At 36.4% G+C, this 17225-nt stretch overlaps 1 protein-coding gene across 2 annotated transcripts; it reads right to left on the reverse strand.

The window, feature by feature from the left end:
- Positions 1-223: 223 nt before the first annotated feature.
- Positions 224-17197, reverse strand: LOC112573385. 2 transcript variants are annotated; one of them, XR_003101218.1, is made up of 3 exons: positions 17085-17197; positions 10196-13499; positions 224-10006 (listed from the first exon to the last, which is right to left on the reverse strand). XR_003101218.1 is itself a non-coding variant. In XM_025253695.1 (2 exons), exon 2 carries the CDS (start codon positions 13357-13359, stop codon positions 10696-10698), a length of 2664 nt encoding a protein of 887 aa, XP_025109480.1. In that variant the 5' UTR covers positions 13360-13499; positions 17085-17197; the 3' UTR covers positions 224-10695. The 2 variants fall into 2 exon arrangements, 1 of the variants encoding a protein (XP_025109480.1); XM_025253695.1 differs by having other exon boundaries at positions 224-13499.
- Between the last annotated feature and the right edge of the window lie 28 nt (positions 17198-17225).

A 17225-nucleotide genomic window follows, 5' to 3' on the forward strand; every position in this document is an offset into this window, starting at 1 on the left:
CTGAAGTTATGGGTTGGACAGGGATACTTGTGGTCACATAATATGAAATCCAGCCAAAACATTGACACCTTCCCCAGATCTTTCATTGCTGTGATTTGCATCTATTGTGTAACAGAATTATGTATGCAAAAGGCAAAAATTGACAAGCACTTTAAAAAAGACACTTTGCACATTCTTTATCATACACAAAAACACCGGGGTAAAAATAATACTCGTCTTAAAAGACATCTGATGAGAGATTTATTTCTATAAATAGCAATAGTCACTTCATGCTGTTGACCATTAATAGCCATCATACAGAAGAGATAAACTTTTTAAAAATTGCACAGTACACTATTCACTACAATCATACGTAAGACCTATTACACCAATACTTTGGTGAACTGAAAATATATCTCCTTAAAAAGTCTTAAACAGCATAAAATGCTTAATTAATTAAAATTAACAAAGATTGTCATTCTTCCAACACCAACAGGGTGAAAAACATGCAAACAAATATAACTCTCAGAGCCACAGATATTTCTTTTTTCAGCATGGCTCATTCTTTAATTCATTTAAGTGAAACAAGCAGGGTAGACACAAAACTATGTAACTTTTCAAATATGCAGCCTACACTCTCATAAACTGAAACAGTTCCTTTTACAGACCTTTCTTCTATTGAATAGACTAAAACAATCTTTTTCCATAAAATCAAAAGATTTTCTCCTCTGGTGAAACATAAATTAGGTCATTTTAAGCTGCAACATTTCAAAGTTTGAGAAAGCAGGGGCAGCACTAAAAAATATCCTGTCTGATCATTTGTTACTTTTTCCTAAGCACCATGAAATTATCTGAGGCTGGAGCACTGAAAGACATAAGTCTTGCCATTGTAAATGCCATCACCTCAGCCATTTTTTAACTGTACAACCGAAATATGCTATTAAAAAAGTAAAATGGTGTACAATAGCATTTTCCACTTACTATGTTTCAAATTTGGCTAGGAAAAACTGAACAAAGAAATTATAAAGTCATGAGCATAGCAGTGGTTGGTCATATGTGACTTATTATGTAAGAGGCTTTGGAAAGTGAAAAATATGCTTTCCATAAGCGATGAAAAGATTCTGGACTGACGCAAATGTTGAAGGTAAACAATAATATTGATTGAGTAAAAACTACAAATTTTAAAAGTATATTCTATAGATTTTTAAATCCCACCTTTTTTTTTTTTTGGTGAGGCACAAAAGAGGGTGTGACAATGTAGGATTGTAGGTTAAACAAACATCAGTGGTATAATAAATGTAAAAGGGTTCAAGGGAGGCAACCTTTAACTAAGGACGTGCAGAAATCAGTTCTTTAAGAAGAATATGATCTTAATCAAAAGGGTGTCACAATATAATGGCTGAAAAACCTGTGCTCCAAAACCTTAAAATAAATTCAGAAAAGAAATGATAAATATCATCACTAAAGAATGAGTGACTTTCATTTTCTATTCAAAACATACAAAAAGTTACCTTATTTTGGTCATGGACTGAAACAAACTTAACCAGACTTTGGCTAAGCAATTGAAATAGGCAAAGCAAAACCAGGCTCAAATCACAAAAGAGTGAACAAAAAAAAAAAAAAACTAACAACAAAAAAACAAAACAAACAGGTTTACATTTGAAATGATGAAAATGATAAAATGTGACCATACATTTTGTAGTAATCTTCTATTTTAACAAAACCTTTATCACATGCGAGCATGCATGTGCATGCATACACACACACTCCCTACATCATCTACTGATATAGTTAATATTTCACAGTTAGCAAGGGCAGCTACTGCCTGCCCTACGGATCACACGGTAACAACAAAATTTGCAACAGTATACAGATTCTTAAAAATCTGCAGAAACTGCATGGTATATATATATATAACAAAGGGAAACTCACATGGGAAAATATCACCAAGATTTTATTATCACCATCAAGATACACAAAATATCAGGTTACCCCCTTTTGTTCAGTGACAAATGTATGGTGCATAACATGCATTTGTGGCCAGGGAGGGGGCTGTGGGGGCACAAAACCTTTAAGTACACATCCTTGACTCTACGTAAGCTTATCAACTTTTCAAAAACGGAAAAATATGCAAGAGAAGAAAGGGGAGGGAAAAATAAAAATTCAACCAACTGTTAGCATTTAAGACTTTGGCACTGACTAGATTTATCTCTTCAGGTACTCATATTATTATTTCTATGCCATATATTTTTAGACATGCACTTACACAGAACACACAAATGGTATGTACATGCTAATCATATACAAATAATACACTGCTTATGGATGAAACGGTATCATTATTCATGACAAAAGTAACATGCTCTTCATGACATCAGTGCAGGATCAAAGCAGGTAAAATGCTGCCTTTCTAGTGACAGTTCAAATACATACACTTGCTGATTGTTAAAATACTTAAATACAAATTTGTTTCAGTAATTTTCATTTAATTATAGCATGTCATTCTTGTAACTGCAAACACACAACTTATATACTGAAGAATGGATTTGCCACAATTTCTGAATCTGACAGGCAATCTTGCAATTAAAAAAATATTCAATGCAGTTTTGTCAGCCATGATGACTTGATGGACCTCTCATTCCTGCATACATTTTACTGCATCCTTACCTGCTAATGTTACTGAAGGCAATCTACACTCTGTCAAAATCAATGAGGTTGAAAAATCAAAGACACACCACTGAGGTGTGGGGGAAGAAGGTGAGTGGGTCTATAATCCACAAAAAGACTCTCTGTACAAGCGGTTGGGAATGATATCAAGTTGGCCCACATGTTTAACAATGGGCTGGAACCAAAATTTGGCATGGGAAAAGTTGCGTGAAACATGCAACACATCAAACATGAACAACATTGTCATCTTACCACAAGTAACATTCTGCAGTCATCTCAATACAATAACATCCTCCACCCAAATATCAGAATGTTAGTGGAAGTTCTTGCTGAAAGTTTGTCATAACATTTCCTGACAACAAAGAGAATCCTAGATAATGCCATCTCAGCTAAATGATATCCAGCTAACCCAAGTCCCCTTAACTTTAGATGTACGTCAAGATTTTAAGAGACTACACAAATCCCTTCTGCCATTTGTAAAAACAGCAGAGACTTGAACACATATGCCTGTCTATTAACATTCTTATGAAAGACCCAGAAACTGTGGCCTTACAAGGCCCTAGCAAATCAGCCTTTGACAGGACTGAAAGTACTATTAAATACCATTTAGTTCTAATAATGAATGAAAGTCATTATGATCATAAGTAGAGCGAGCATGAACATTTTTAACTTGTGGCCATTAGGACATGTTTTCTATGAATATCTTTAGTCAAGGTAAAAGTAAAAAACCCCTAAACATTTTTTATGTAAATGAGAAGAGAGTCCTTTAAAAAAGTGCATGAAACAGCAAACAGAAGAAACTGTGCAAATGTTAATTACACTTTTGCACTTAGCATATTAAATGACTGTTTTTGGACTCAGATGAAACACATTTTAAAAACATTAACTGCAGAACTCTAGGTAGAATGTGCATACAAGCAACAATGTGGAAGAGAAATGAATTGTGTAGTGAACAGAAAATGTGAATTCAATGGCAAAACATAGCCAACGTTTCATAAATAAACAAAGAAGTAGAGCTGTTAAACACTTTGAAAAGAAATTGTGGTCTTAAGTTTGTGAAACTTCGACAACAAAGTCAATTTTTCCCTGATGTTTCCAACACCCTCTAACCTCAAAGAAACTCTTAAAAGTGCTTCTCCAATTCGCCGTGAGTTCCATAGATTTTTAGTGTTGATTGTTGACTGACTACAAATGAGCAGGTACTGTCAGCAGGAATTAAAATCTTTAAGTCTTTAATGAATGGTACAGAACACCTACATCCATAAATTTTAACAAAAACATCTTCAAGTACACTCTTTTCAGCAGCACTACCCTTGAAAAGTTAATTGTGCAAATACAAGACTGATTGTGAATGTAACCAGCCTGGAAAAAAAAATCAATCTCAGCATATTATTATTTACAATATGCAAAGAAATTTTGCACATAAAGTGCTTTAGATCCTGAGACCTGACGAAAGCAAACTAGTGTGAGGCTATTTCATGCAAAATGCCTGGACACTTGCCCAAAACCCCTGTACAGACCACATCTAAAGAGCTTGGGATCATATTTAGTGCAAAATAATTAAGACTATATACGGTAGTTCTAAATTCTTGTAGAAATGCAGCCAGTGATTGCTGACTAAGATCATCAAGGTTAAACTAGAATCATAAAACAGCATGACCTTATTACATTCAACTTCTGTCTGTAAAATAAAAGTATGTGGAAGAAACAGCCCAGTTATAGAGGATAAAATATCCAACCATATCTGCTCTATGTGAATTAAGAAAGTTCAACACATCAGTACATGTAATAATATCCTGTTCTACTAAAGAAGAATAGGAAGCAAATGCCATGGAAGGTCAGTCTAATTCTAAGACCACTTGCCCTGCCTAACCCAATGAAGTTCCTTTAAAAAAAGACACAAAAAATCTCTTGTATGTGTCTATGAAATCCACTTCCAAATTCTTCTTCATATCACACCAAAAACTATGTATTCTTTAATACATTTTTTTGATGAAGAATTTAAACCACCACTTAGCATATGAATTAAGTTACACATTCTGGACTGGAAAGAAATTTTGATCATGAATGTCAACCAGTTAATGCATAGTGTTATGAAAGCAGCATTTTGAAATGCAGTTTTTGCTTTGTCTAAACAAAACAGCACAATGTAAAAAAAAAAAAATCACAGAAGCCATAAACTGCTGCAAAGGTTATATCTTGTGATTCTTCATCGGAAGCTGATCTCAAATAACTGAAATAAACTATTGGCATGAACTACTCATTTTATTTTTACAAGTACACCTTTTTCAAAGAAGTAAAACACTAAATCGAGAACAGCACAATGTTCAAGGGATACGCAGAGGTTTAACTTTCAGTCTGGAGCAGAATAGCTTAAACAGTTCAAAAGGCAAGACATATCAACAAATCTAACAGTAAATTCTATCACATTTCCATTCTTGTCAATACTCACTGTAGTGAAATGGTAAATAGAGAACAATCTTTGGAAGGAGTGTTTCTGCCAGAAACTTGGCAACAAACTACAGATACTCAAAACTAATAGCAGCAAAGTGCAATGCACAATATTTGCTCCAGTCAGGACATGATCATTAAGTAAAACCAGTATCAACATCAAATATTTCAATCACACATCATTAGAGATGGAGAACAATCTTTTTCACAGACAAGAAAACAGCTATGTACAAGTCTAATAATGCATTACATAATGTGCTTTTAAAAGTAAATAATTTAGATAGGATTTTTATGTATGAATTATACATACAATAACTTTGTATTAAAAAAAAAATCATTTATCAATATTGCTATATGCAACCATTGTTAAGGCTCTAACTTCACCATTGAGTTCAATGCCCCTACACCCTTATTCATCAACAGTATTAACAAAAATAATCCCATTCATGTTGATTTGTATAAATCTGCCACTTTCACATATTTCTTCCTGCTTTCCAATTTTAAACTTTTTTTGGGTTCAGAATACTAATATTAATATTAAAGATGGATTGGTGCAAGATCTGGTCTTTTGCTATTTCACCCCCTTACTCATACCACTCACATACACATTTCAGATTGATGTTTGTGTCTGTAGTGGTAATATTGTGAATTGATGGAATATGGGATGCGCCTCAAGTTCTGCATTCTGATAATAGTATGCTTGTTATATACTGGGCTGATAAACTTCCTACTTAAAATAGCATAATATTTTTTTAAAAAAACGAATAACTTAAGCCTGACTGAAGTTTTTACATGACTTGGTTCACCTACTTTTTTCACCTGAAAATGGTTGATCACCCTAGAGTGACCATATAATTCCCTGAATACATTTGATTATTCCTTGGGACCTGTTGGCTACTTTATAATCCAATTAAAATGGCTTGGTTGGTGAACAATTTGCATAGCAATGATGGGGGAGCAAGATGATCAGACACTTTAGTCATTGTTTATTCTTCTATAAAGCTTTTGGTGCTAGGAAGACAAAGAGTGTGTCAGGCATTCACAAGGTCACTGAACTTTGTAATATGTTTTGAATATACATTAACACGTTGAAGCAACAGTAAATTCAACAAATCTGTCAATGAAAAATCAACAGTTTACGCTCACAACTGCAACAGGGTTGGGGTGTGATAACATTTTCAAAAACATTTATTTCCCTTTTGTATCCTATCAGCTGTTTTCAACCAGAATTGCACAAATAAACAGCCAACATTTTGCTGTTGTCTGGTCCTCAGCAACAATTTTTATTTTTGTTTGCTGTTAAAAATGGTCCAGTAAATATTTTACATTTTGAGAAATAATATTTGGTCCTATTACACTGTTAGCATTAAAAGCGTATTTTGGTTTGGTCAAAAATTTTATACAGCTGATGGAGGTTCTGCATAACTGGGTGAATATCTCTGGACAGCTAGCTGTCTGAGAGACTAAGTCTTAGCCCCTCATGAAGCTGTAGGCTGTCATGCTTTCGGCAAAACCATTTAGCAATTTAACATCTGGAATTTCAGTAAAAAACAAAAACAAAAAAATAGACTTTAAATAAATGTGTTAGTTATATTTTTCTTGTCTGATGTTGATTTTTAATCCAGTAATTAGCGCTTTGGCATCATTCTTAAAGTTAATGCAGTAAAATTCTTCTACACGCAGTCCAGAGATATACATCGATGGTGTAACATCTGCTATATATTGGAGCCAAAGAAACCGCTTTCATGCTATGATGACCGTAGTGTACAAAGTTAAATGTGTGAAGCATTATCGGATATGCATAGCATAATTTTTTTCCAACTACAATTAATGAATTTTTGCTTTTTAACATGATAAAAATTGCTCTAGCAGCAGTCAGCTTGTAGAAACAATGAACAATGCTATATATCTTAACATTTATTCAACATTATTTTACAAATTTGTGTCAGAGTTCCCTTCCTACATGTGTAACTTCAGCAAGGACAGTTCTATTAACAGCTGTGTGTGCTTGAACAGGTGCTCCAATAAGCCACATGCATGTACATACAAACCAACACAGTGGGGGAATATTTGTGAAAGGTATATGCCAAATACAAATTAAATGCAGACTTCGACATATCTACTGCAGAAGACACTTATCTGAATTAACAAAAACATGGAACAAAACATTTTCAGTCCACTGTGTGCACATGTAAACATTGGTTAGGGATTTGTGCATTGCAGGTGCAACTTTAAACTCAAGTACTCTTAAGTATAACTGGGAAAATCTACAGAAACAGCAATGAAAACTTTTTTATATGTAGTTCTGGTTCTTTCTTTCTGTTTAAGGTAATGTATTAATAACCAACAGCTTAAAAGCAAACACAGCAGATTCTGGTTAGTTGGGAGTACTGGTTATTTGGGAAGAAGGTTAAAGAACAAAAAACCAAGTTGAACCCCCACCAAATAAAATCGCTCTACTTATTAGCAACATGCTACTTAATCAGGCAACACCTGCTTAATCATAGGATCTGTAGGCTATGAGATGGAGGTCATTAAGACATGTCTTTATCATCCAATCATTACAAAGATCTAAACATTGTGGGAGACCTTGTTGATGGTGCAGTAAATTTAAAATTTGAGAGGCTCATGTCAAAATGTCAGCCACTGAAAAATCTGTCTTATGGTAATGATCTATGATTATTTAGAATTCAAGAAAGTGCATTATGATCTATTCAAAACACTCCTCCAATACACACATTACACAGCAGAAATAATTTTTTTACTTGGTGTTTTACAGCCAGCAACTAAGGCTGTATGAGGGCTGAGCAGGTGGCCCTGTAAATAAGGGACATATGCAAAGAACAGAGTGCTCGAAATAATAACCAAGGCACCTGATCATCATGGAACTGGTGACAAATGCATATATTCCCCTTCCCCACCCATCCACCCGAACCGAACACCACAGCTGGAATTACGCGTGTTTACATGTTTGGCTGAAACTGCTCCAATATATCGGCAACTCACACCATTGTCATTAGATGGCTTGCATTAACCAAAATCCACTAGTTTCTTTTAAAAGCACTAAATTATATATCGTGCAAGGTTAGCGTCATCATGACAAGTTTTGTAACCTGTGAATACTTTGTAAGAACACTTCCATAAAAAACGTTTACTACATTTATCTTTATGGTTCTCCAGTTACCTTCACAACAACTCCAAAAGACCTGACATTAGGCATGATAGTGCAAAAATTACTTTAAAGCAGGATAAAAATGTATCTTAACAGCAACTTGGGAATCCCATGTATAAAAAGGGGAAAATTAACCTTGAACACTGTTGTTGCTGGCAATATCTGAACACTTGACATACAATTCTTAGAACATTTGCTGAACATTATACAAATTTTCTTAGAACAAGGTAACAAAGAACTAAAACTATAAGCCATAGAAATCTTATGTTGCAATCTTTACACTGCTTTTCTCTGCATTTTCGTAACAATTGGACTAGCAGGACATGGACATATGCTGTGAATTGGCTTAACAAAGGAATCTTGTCGTATGAATGAGATATATAATGCAGTTATGTGATATTCCTGAAGGTAACTCTTTTAAAAAATGACAGAAAGTCAAAATTTCTTGTAATCTAGGCTCTAGCAAACATTGTAGCATATCCAGGACACATTTTTCCTTCATGTTTGACAATACAGTCAAGGACCATTTTGTATAATGTACAACTTCTGAATTGTATCACAGTTATCAATATTTAATACACCTAAAAGGGTTGTTTGTGTAATTCCTGCAAGGTAATATGCCAAGCATTTAAAAGCAGCCCATTTACTGTAGCTTTCAAGAGAAAGATTTTTGTGGATACATGCAAACGTAAAACATCTTATCTCCTTATTGTCAGCACCATGACTGTGTATTTCACTAAAATGAGCAGTCTTCAGGAATTCAGTGAGAAGGAAAGGAAAAAAACAGCAAAGCTCTTGTCATCCATATTTGTGAACTGCATAAAGATCATGTGGTCCTAATTCCATAGAGAAAAATGTTCTCATGATTCTGAGACATTTACACAGAATATCTCTAACAGATGCACAGTGACACAAAATGCATAAGCATGCAAATGTGCAGTTTTTTAAAAAAACTACTGATACTACAAGTTTTTCCCAAAATGATAAATTGTAGACTTATGTGACTTATCTGTTTTGCTTTTGCCCAAACGCAGAAATTTTGATATTATCAATAAATAAAAATTTAAAAAAGATTCAGAATATACTTCATATGCACAAACTCCTTGAAATGTCATTTCTAATTACCAAATGATCTGGAATATGTAAGCCCCTAAAATAACTGAATCAATCAAAACATACTTTCTCTCACCAGATATCTTACATTACTTAGGCTTCTACAAATGTCAAAACAATCTTCTATTTTTATGACCACATACTGACATGAAAGAAAAACTGAGACAACTACCTCTAAGTTTTGGGGTAGACAAGCAATCTGGAACAGCGGGGCTCCTGCTCCATTCACTCCCAATATATCAAACAAAGCTTATTAATATGGTCATATAATGCTACAGTTACAACACACGCTTCACATACAAAATCTCTACATGCCATACAGGGAGACTGGATGAGATGTGCAATTCTGTGCTGCATAGACTGCACATCTTATATATAGATGTAAATTTAGCATAAAGCACATCTGGCCTAGCACGGATTTTTCTATAAAGTGAAGATGTGACACACATATAACAATTGGATGACTTGGCTTGGAAAGGGTACAATAACAAATAACAAACCTGAAGGTATAACAGAAAACTCATAATGCTCCTTCAGCCAAGACTGCTCAATGAAAGAAGCATTGTTGGGATGCACACTCTGACCGTAAAAGATCATCTTAAAAGTTAATCCAATGTCCAGAACCTATGTATAGGGAATAATAAAAAAGATGAATCATTCAAAAAGAAACTCAATCGAGTGCAGACTTACTTGCAAGCTAACTTCAGGCACAGTTGCTACTGCATGAAACATAACCATGGGAATTAATTTGCTACCATCAATTTGATTGCTATACTGCAAAACAGGAAGTAATGCACACATGAAAAAACTCACCAATTCTTGCTGAGTGACTTTCAGCACAGTCACTACTGCTCCTCATGATGCTTAAGAATTTCAACCAAGGTGATGCACTTTACAAAAGCAATAGCACCAGGTTTGCCGCTGACCTGAGGCTGTCAAACATGCTTTCAAAAATACTGTCGACTTGACGCTATCTACTTATTTAAAATATTCTTTACATTTATACCATTAAATATGGGCCTACTAAAAACCAACTAAAAGTCATCTTCGATCATTCATGATACTTCTGCCTACTAAATTATCAGTAATTATTCTGCCAATTTACAGATCACTTTTACTCAACAGTCCCTCAACCTTTCCAGTCTTGCACTACACAGTGCACTTATACAAAGAATGCAAAACATTTACAAACATTTCTTTTAAACATTGCCAATTTGTTTTTATCACAAATACAATAAATATGCAAGCATTTGCACAGGTAAGAATTACAAACAAAACAGTTGTCACAAAACCTTCTGAGGAAACCACCTTCCTCATTCTTTCTTGCTTGGCTTGAGCATGTTAGCAGCAATAATTTTCTCCAACATTAATTCTAGCTCTTCAGAAGTATGAAAGAGATTGTCTGAAAGAGAAACGGTAATATCTGGTAAAAGTAACTGAAGCATAATACAAACTTTGTCCTGAAACTCCTCCAAAGAATGCTGGGGAGACTGGCACACAACCACCTGGGGCAGATACACAGGTATTTCTCCTTCCTCATTTCTGTCTGCCAGACTGAGAGTTTCTATCAAACAACTAAGGTCTGCAGAATCTTTGTTGTTCTCTTCCAACTCAGAGCGTTGCAGTGAACCAATGATGTCATCTATGGCTTCTAGAAATTTTTGAGATTCTGGTGCAATATTCTGTAGATCTGGAGCGAGACGTGGAAAGAGAGTGCACACCAAGCTATGTGTGCGTGTCTGAAGTCGCGAAAGCTTCACAGAAAAGAGCACAAAGTCACGTTGAACAGGTGAAAGATCAAAGAATGGATCACCTAAGTGCACAGTGTTGCGCCGTCTTCTCTTGTGTTTGGGGCTGGGATTTCGGCAGCATGAGCATGCACCACCCAAACCTGCCTTCTGCCTCTTTCCTCGACTTCCGAAGTCTTCTCTTTCCTTCAGCCCATCTTGCTGGTGTTTACTAGGGTCATGCAGCCTAGACTCTCCACCACCCTGTTCAGGTTCGCTGTCCCTTTTCCGTTTGCGCAAACCTACAGGAAATTCTGGACTGTCAACAGTGTGTCGTCTCCTGGCAACAGGCTTGGGCTCCAGAAGAAACTCTTGTTTGGGTTCTTGCTTTGGAGGCTTTTTCTCATCAACGGCAGACTCAGAGACTGACTCTGGCTCTTTGGAGGGATGAATCTGGTCAGTGGAAAGTGTCTTTTGCTCAACCAGAAGTTGTGGCATGTCACTTCTTAGATCCGGCTGAGGCGACCGAGGATTTGACAAAGTTCTTTTGGCTCTAAGCTTGAGCACTATGCCTGATTCGGATGGTTTGGCCTCATATTTTGTGAGGCAAGGGGGTGACATAGCTTCTTTCTTTCTAGCACTAGATGAACGTTTTCTGCGTGAAGAGTGCCTTCTTCTAGAATCACCTTTGGTCCCTTTTCTGTATACCTTCATGGGTAAAATAAGAACAGGTGGGCTTTCATCGTAACTGAAATCCTCTAGCAAGCCTTTGCTTTGGTTGTGAAGCTTGTCCTCTACCTCATATTTCACAAGGAGAGGAGGGGTCTCAGCAGGTTCAGATTTTATCATGAACGAGCCTTGCCCAATTTCTGGATCAAGCTTTGGGGAACATATTAGGTCTCCTTCACCTTGCAGCTCTAACTCTGGCAGGCTAAGCATAGGAGGACTCTCACAGATCTGATTTCCAGTCCCCTCTAAATCCAGACTTTCATTCTGGTTTGTGCAGATGGGCATTCTTTCCAAATGTGGCAGTGAATCACAGCTGAGAAGCCTGTTCTTCCTGACTAGATGACGTGATGTTAGAGAATTCTTGCTGCTATGACTAGAACGAGATTTTTTGGAGGGGAGGAAAGGAAGGTCGGGAGGAGAGGTCAGGGAACGGCACTGGCAAATACAGTGACCAGTCCCCCATTCTGTCAAGTGGTGACCACCATCCTCATTGTCAGCCATCACAGGACACATACGCTCTTCAATCTCTCCTTGACTGGCAGGTGAAATAGCACTGGGAGAAGCTAGGCACATTGAGGTACTGTCACACTCCCCAACACCTTCGTCAGTTATACGTACAGTAACCTCACCTGAATGACCCAAGCCATGCTTAGTCTTTGCGTGTGCCACGGATAGATTGACCCTACTCAGCTCCTCTTTACTTCGACTTTTCGGGGATTTTCTAACATTTGGAACATCAAGAATTTCAGATGTGGAGTCAGGCTCCACAAGGTCTCGCTCTGGACTCAAAACACAGCTCTTACGCAACTCTCTACTGAGAATACTGCTAGAATCTCTCCTAGATGTTTGCATCATGTGTTCATCTCTGAAATTTGGATGAAGAAGTACATCTCCTATACAGCTCGGGGATGCCGGCAAGGAATTGTCAGAATTAATGGTTTCTTGATCTAGAGTCAAATGAACCGGAGATAAAGAAGAGTCCATTTCTTTGGCAGTGGCTCTAGACACAAATTTTCTACGATTTATCACCGGTAAACTTTTGCCCATTTTAAGATGCTGCTTACTGCACACATTTTTAACAAAACTGTCATCACCCTCCTGGAGCTGGCTAGACTTCGTATGCACATGGCTTGGTTCTTGGATACAGCTGAAAGCTTTGCTCCGCGCCTTCCGACATGATCTGGACTTGCGGGATGTTATCCGTTCACAACCTTTCCTCAAGTCACCTCCAACTGACTTCTGCAATGGGGGTGGAGGAGGAGAAGGCCCAAGTTCACTGCCATGTTCTGGTATTTGTTTGGAAGGAAGATCAACCATCTTCTGTAAAATGGGCATCTCGTTCATGTCCTCCTCTTCCCAAGCCTCCCTGTCAAGATGCATCTTTCCCTCACCACCATCTTGTTGACTGCCCGACAGCAAATCCTCTACCCTCTCACCATCCTCTTCATCAAAATTGCCTTCTTCATCTTCTTCTCGATGAGTGAGCCAGTTTTTAAAAACAGACTCAAAGTCAGAGGACATGTCTGATGTCTTTCAGCGGTTTTGCACTCTACCACCCACGTGTGATTGAGTCAAGCAGCACTATAGGAATTGAATAGTCCAAATTAGGAGGTGAATCTCCATATTTCTTGCAAGTCCTAGTTTTCTGTCCTCACTCTTCCCTGTAAAATAGAAAAATCCACTTAATGTAAATTACATACATTTAAAAGGTGGGGGAGGGAAAAAAGACAAAGAGAATTTAGGGATGAAGAAAAATTTAAAAAGACCAAAGAACAGGAAGAGACAGATATCCAGTAAAGGAGTAAAATACCACAGAACTCTGAAAGGATTTACCTGTACAAACAAAATGTTTACCACAACTGGGACTCTCTGTGCATCAGTTCACATATGCAGGACAGGGGTACAAGGGCTTTGTATATGTATATCATGAACTGCTCAGTTACCAACACTGCTATTCAAACACATGTGTGACATTGAGACGGAATCAATTTCTCTTCATCTTTTGCTGCCTCCCCTTCTCTCATTTAAATTTATTATTAAATAGGTGATCTGTGGGTTTGAATGAGACAGTGCATAGTCTCTTACAACCATATCGCAGGAACCAGGGGATGAGTGGTGTAAAGCAAAGCCTTAGACCATGCTGCAAAAATACCCCTACATTAATATAAACTGTTATTTTTAAAAAAAAAATAATAAACTGGCTCTTTGTCTTACACTTCCTGGGTGGTTCCAGGTAGTTCTTAGCCTCATGGCATATGCACAAAACCCAAGAACACAATCATGAAATGTGCAGTATATACTTAGTCATTATCTGTGTAATAATGATAACAAAGAAAGAGCCAAGGTTATATACATTTATAGCAAACTGCAGTGACTTATGGATTAAATAAAAACTTGGCTTTGAGGACAATTGATTTAACTAAGACAGCCCTTCCTGCATCAACTATACACAGAAAGGGACATCACCATGACAACAAAAAGCAATTGTCTCAGGGCATGCACTCACTATTAATATTACAGCAGAATTTGCTTTGCTAATTTACACAGCTTTGTAGACATCAGAACAGCTACTGCCACAGTCTCTACTTTACTTTCACCAATGCACATCCAAGCGACCGAATAGCTTAGCAACTTCATTTAAGAACACATCTAAATCTACACTTTGAACATTTAAGTAATAAAGTTAGTCATTAAGTGTTTAAAGTGTAGATTTAGATGTGCTCTTAAGCATATACATATACAAATTCAATCTTCCAGGTGCTGGAATTAATTTTTTAATTTTTTAAATGTGCTCTACTGTTCGGGGCTTTTTCCTGGAGAATAAATAAAAGCATAAACAATTAACTATTCATCTTTAAGCACATCTGTTTCACACTCCACACCCCCACCTCCATTCTCAACCCATTTCCTTTTAGACCCCTTCATATAGCTGTAATGATTTTTCTAAACTAGCAGTAAATGAAGTAAGGGTAGAAAGTTCTAAGACTTTTTAAAAAAATGGACTACAAGTGTAGTTTATTTTCTGCTGAAGCTTGAAAGCTGATTTGTCAAGACTTCTCAATATGGGATCAAATTATGAAAATCTTCTACTTGCAGACTGAACTTAAACATAAAAATGTCATGACACTATAAAACTGACAGATATTGCCTTGGCATCAGAGACATTTTAAACATGTTTGTTTTGTTTAGTCCTTGTTACTCCTCGAGGAGAATAGGGCCGCAAACATTACAGACAGACACGATTAAATGTATTCTTCAAACACTTTTAAAAGCTATAAATTTGAAACTCTTATAGGTAAGGGATAAAGATTACATGGTATATATATATAAATATAAGATTCAGGGATCCCACCAAAAACAAGAAAGCACAAAGGACCTCTATGACCATTCATTTAAATGATTCTATCAACAGGCCATCTGAATTACAGCATCATAGCTGCATATAATGAACTGAGTGACATTTACATTTGATCAACTTCATTTTAAACCATCAGGAGCTCCAGCCACATATTATGTTAATTCTCAAACTACAAGTTCCCAATTCTGAACTTGGTCCTAACCAGGTTAAGTTGGAGCCAAAATTTATACTAATCTGGTGTGACATTATGATTTACTTGCTTGATCATTATGTAAGTCAATGAGTGCCACATATCTGATGACAAGGAAACTGTTGCCTCAACATTAAGAATGTGAGATCTACCTCTGTCCAAAAGAATAAAACACTGCATTGCCAGACATACTTCATGGATAGAAATAACAATAGTTCCTAAATACCTTTATTAAAAAAATCTAACCTTCATTCCATCTTTTTTTTGGTAATAATCATGAGTTTTTCTTGGTAAAATTACTTATGTAAAATTACATGCTAAAATGTTACTTTATGAATGAATTACATATTCTCAGGTTGCCCAGGTAAAGGCCTGTGATAGAAAAGAAATGTACATTAAGAAACAGAAATAGGCATGCAATTATAACTATAAATTTTTAAATGGCAAAAAAGATTACCACTTTTGCCTACAAATGTTTCAGACATATTTAATAAAATAATATTATTATACATTGAGCCTCACATGATTTCTGTGGAAATAATAAAAATATGAATGTGGGTGAAGGATGATTTCATCATAATGTGTGTCCCACACACATGTGGGTACACCCTTTCTCTCTTATACAACACTCACACATGGAAACATCTGCCTAATAGTTTAAAAGTAATAAAATTGGTGACAATCATATTACCTTGATTCATTGAAAGTCATCAAATATGTAATCTAGAAAATGTTTTGGTTTGACTTGCCTGACATTTTTTGGTCTGAAATTCAATGGATTATTTTACTGGTGCCAATATTTTTTCTGAATTTTAAGTGGATTAGCATCAAAATATAATTTAATAAAATATCGTTAACATACTTATTGTCACCACAGCTACTTAAAATGATATATCTTTTCGCTGTAAAGAGTTAAAAAATTAGTTTAAGATGCTTCAAACTTTTAGTTTAAACTCATTAGTTCAACTACTCACCTCTGTGACACATATAATTACAACACAGCAAGGTTTAGAAATGGAATTCCCCTTCTTAAACCCTACTCTTGCGCAACAGCATGTTCACTACTAACTCTATTAATATCTCTTCCCGCTCTGGTTGAAATGCCACACGAATCATGTGGCTATAAAAATCCCACGAATAAAATGCTTCTGTGACGCTGAGGCTGCCAGTGCAAACTGATTATGACAGCAAAAGTAAACCAGCCTGTTATCAATGAATTTGTAGCTAATTTTTAAACTGCGTATCAGGCTGACCTACACAGAAATGGTCAAGCTCTTGCTTCGTGGAAACGCCGATGTTCGAAAAATCAATGTCACTAGGCGTGCATCCCATTGATGATAGCCAGTAACAGGCTCACGCAGTGAGTCACTGAATCAGGAAGTAGGCCGCTTGGTGTAAAATGTAAACAACTGACCTGATTAATACAAGCCAACTCAGCAATTAAACTTTCACTGATAGCACAGCACTAGACCAGGAGATCCATTTAAGATAAGAATGACCCAAAATTCGAGGACAGCTATGTTGGACACCATACTTGGCCTGAGGGTTGAGGCAGAAACTGGAGACTGTGTCAGCAACCTGCTCTGTGAAGATCTAACAATTTTTAGAATACAGATACCAGTTTATTTAAACATTTCAAATGAAACAATAACACTGTAAAGCTAAAAAGGCAAATAGGGAAAAATGTAGGGCACTCACATCGCTTAAACTCCAGTGACATAATACAACCTGGTTTTAAAGCCAACTGTAAACAAGCGAAGCGTCGGGAAAACTGAAGGCACAGCAGTACGTCGTCATTCAGCGCCACCTACAGGTCAAAAACTATTCCCTTCCGGTTCA

Source organism: Pomacea canaliculata, linkage group LG10 (genome assembly GCF_003073045.1).
Source record: "Pomacea canaliculata isolate SZHN2017 linkage group LG10, ASM307304v1, whole genome shotgun sequence".
Lineage (NCBI taxonomy): Eukaryota > Metazoa > Mollusca > Gastropoda > Architaenioglossa > Ampullariidae > Pomacea > Pomacea canaliculata.

Bases quoted from the DNA above. Each gene is read 5' to 3' on its own strand.
- LOC112573385 (XM_025253695.1), bottom strand. From the start codon at position 13,359: ATGTCCTCTGACTTTGAGTCTGTTTTTAAAAACTGGCTCACTCATCGA.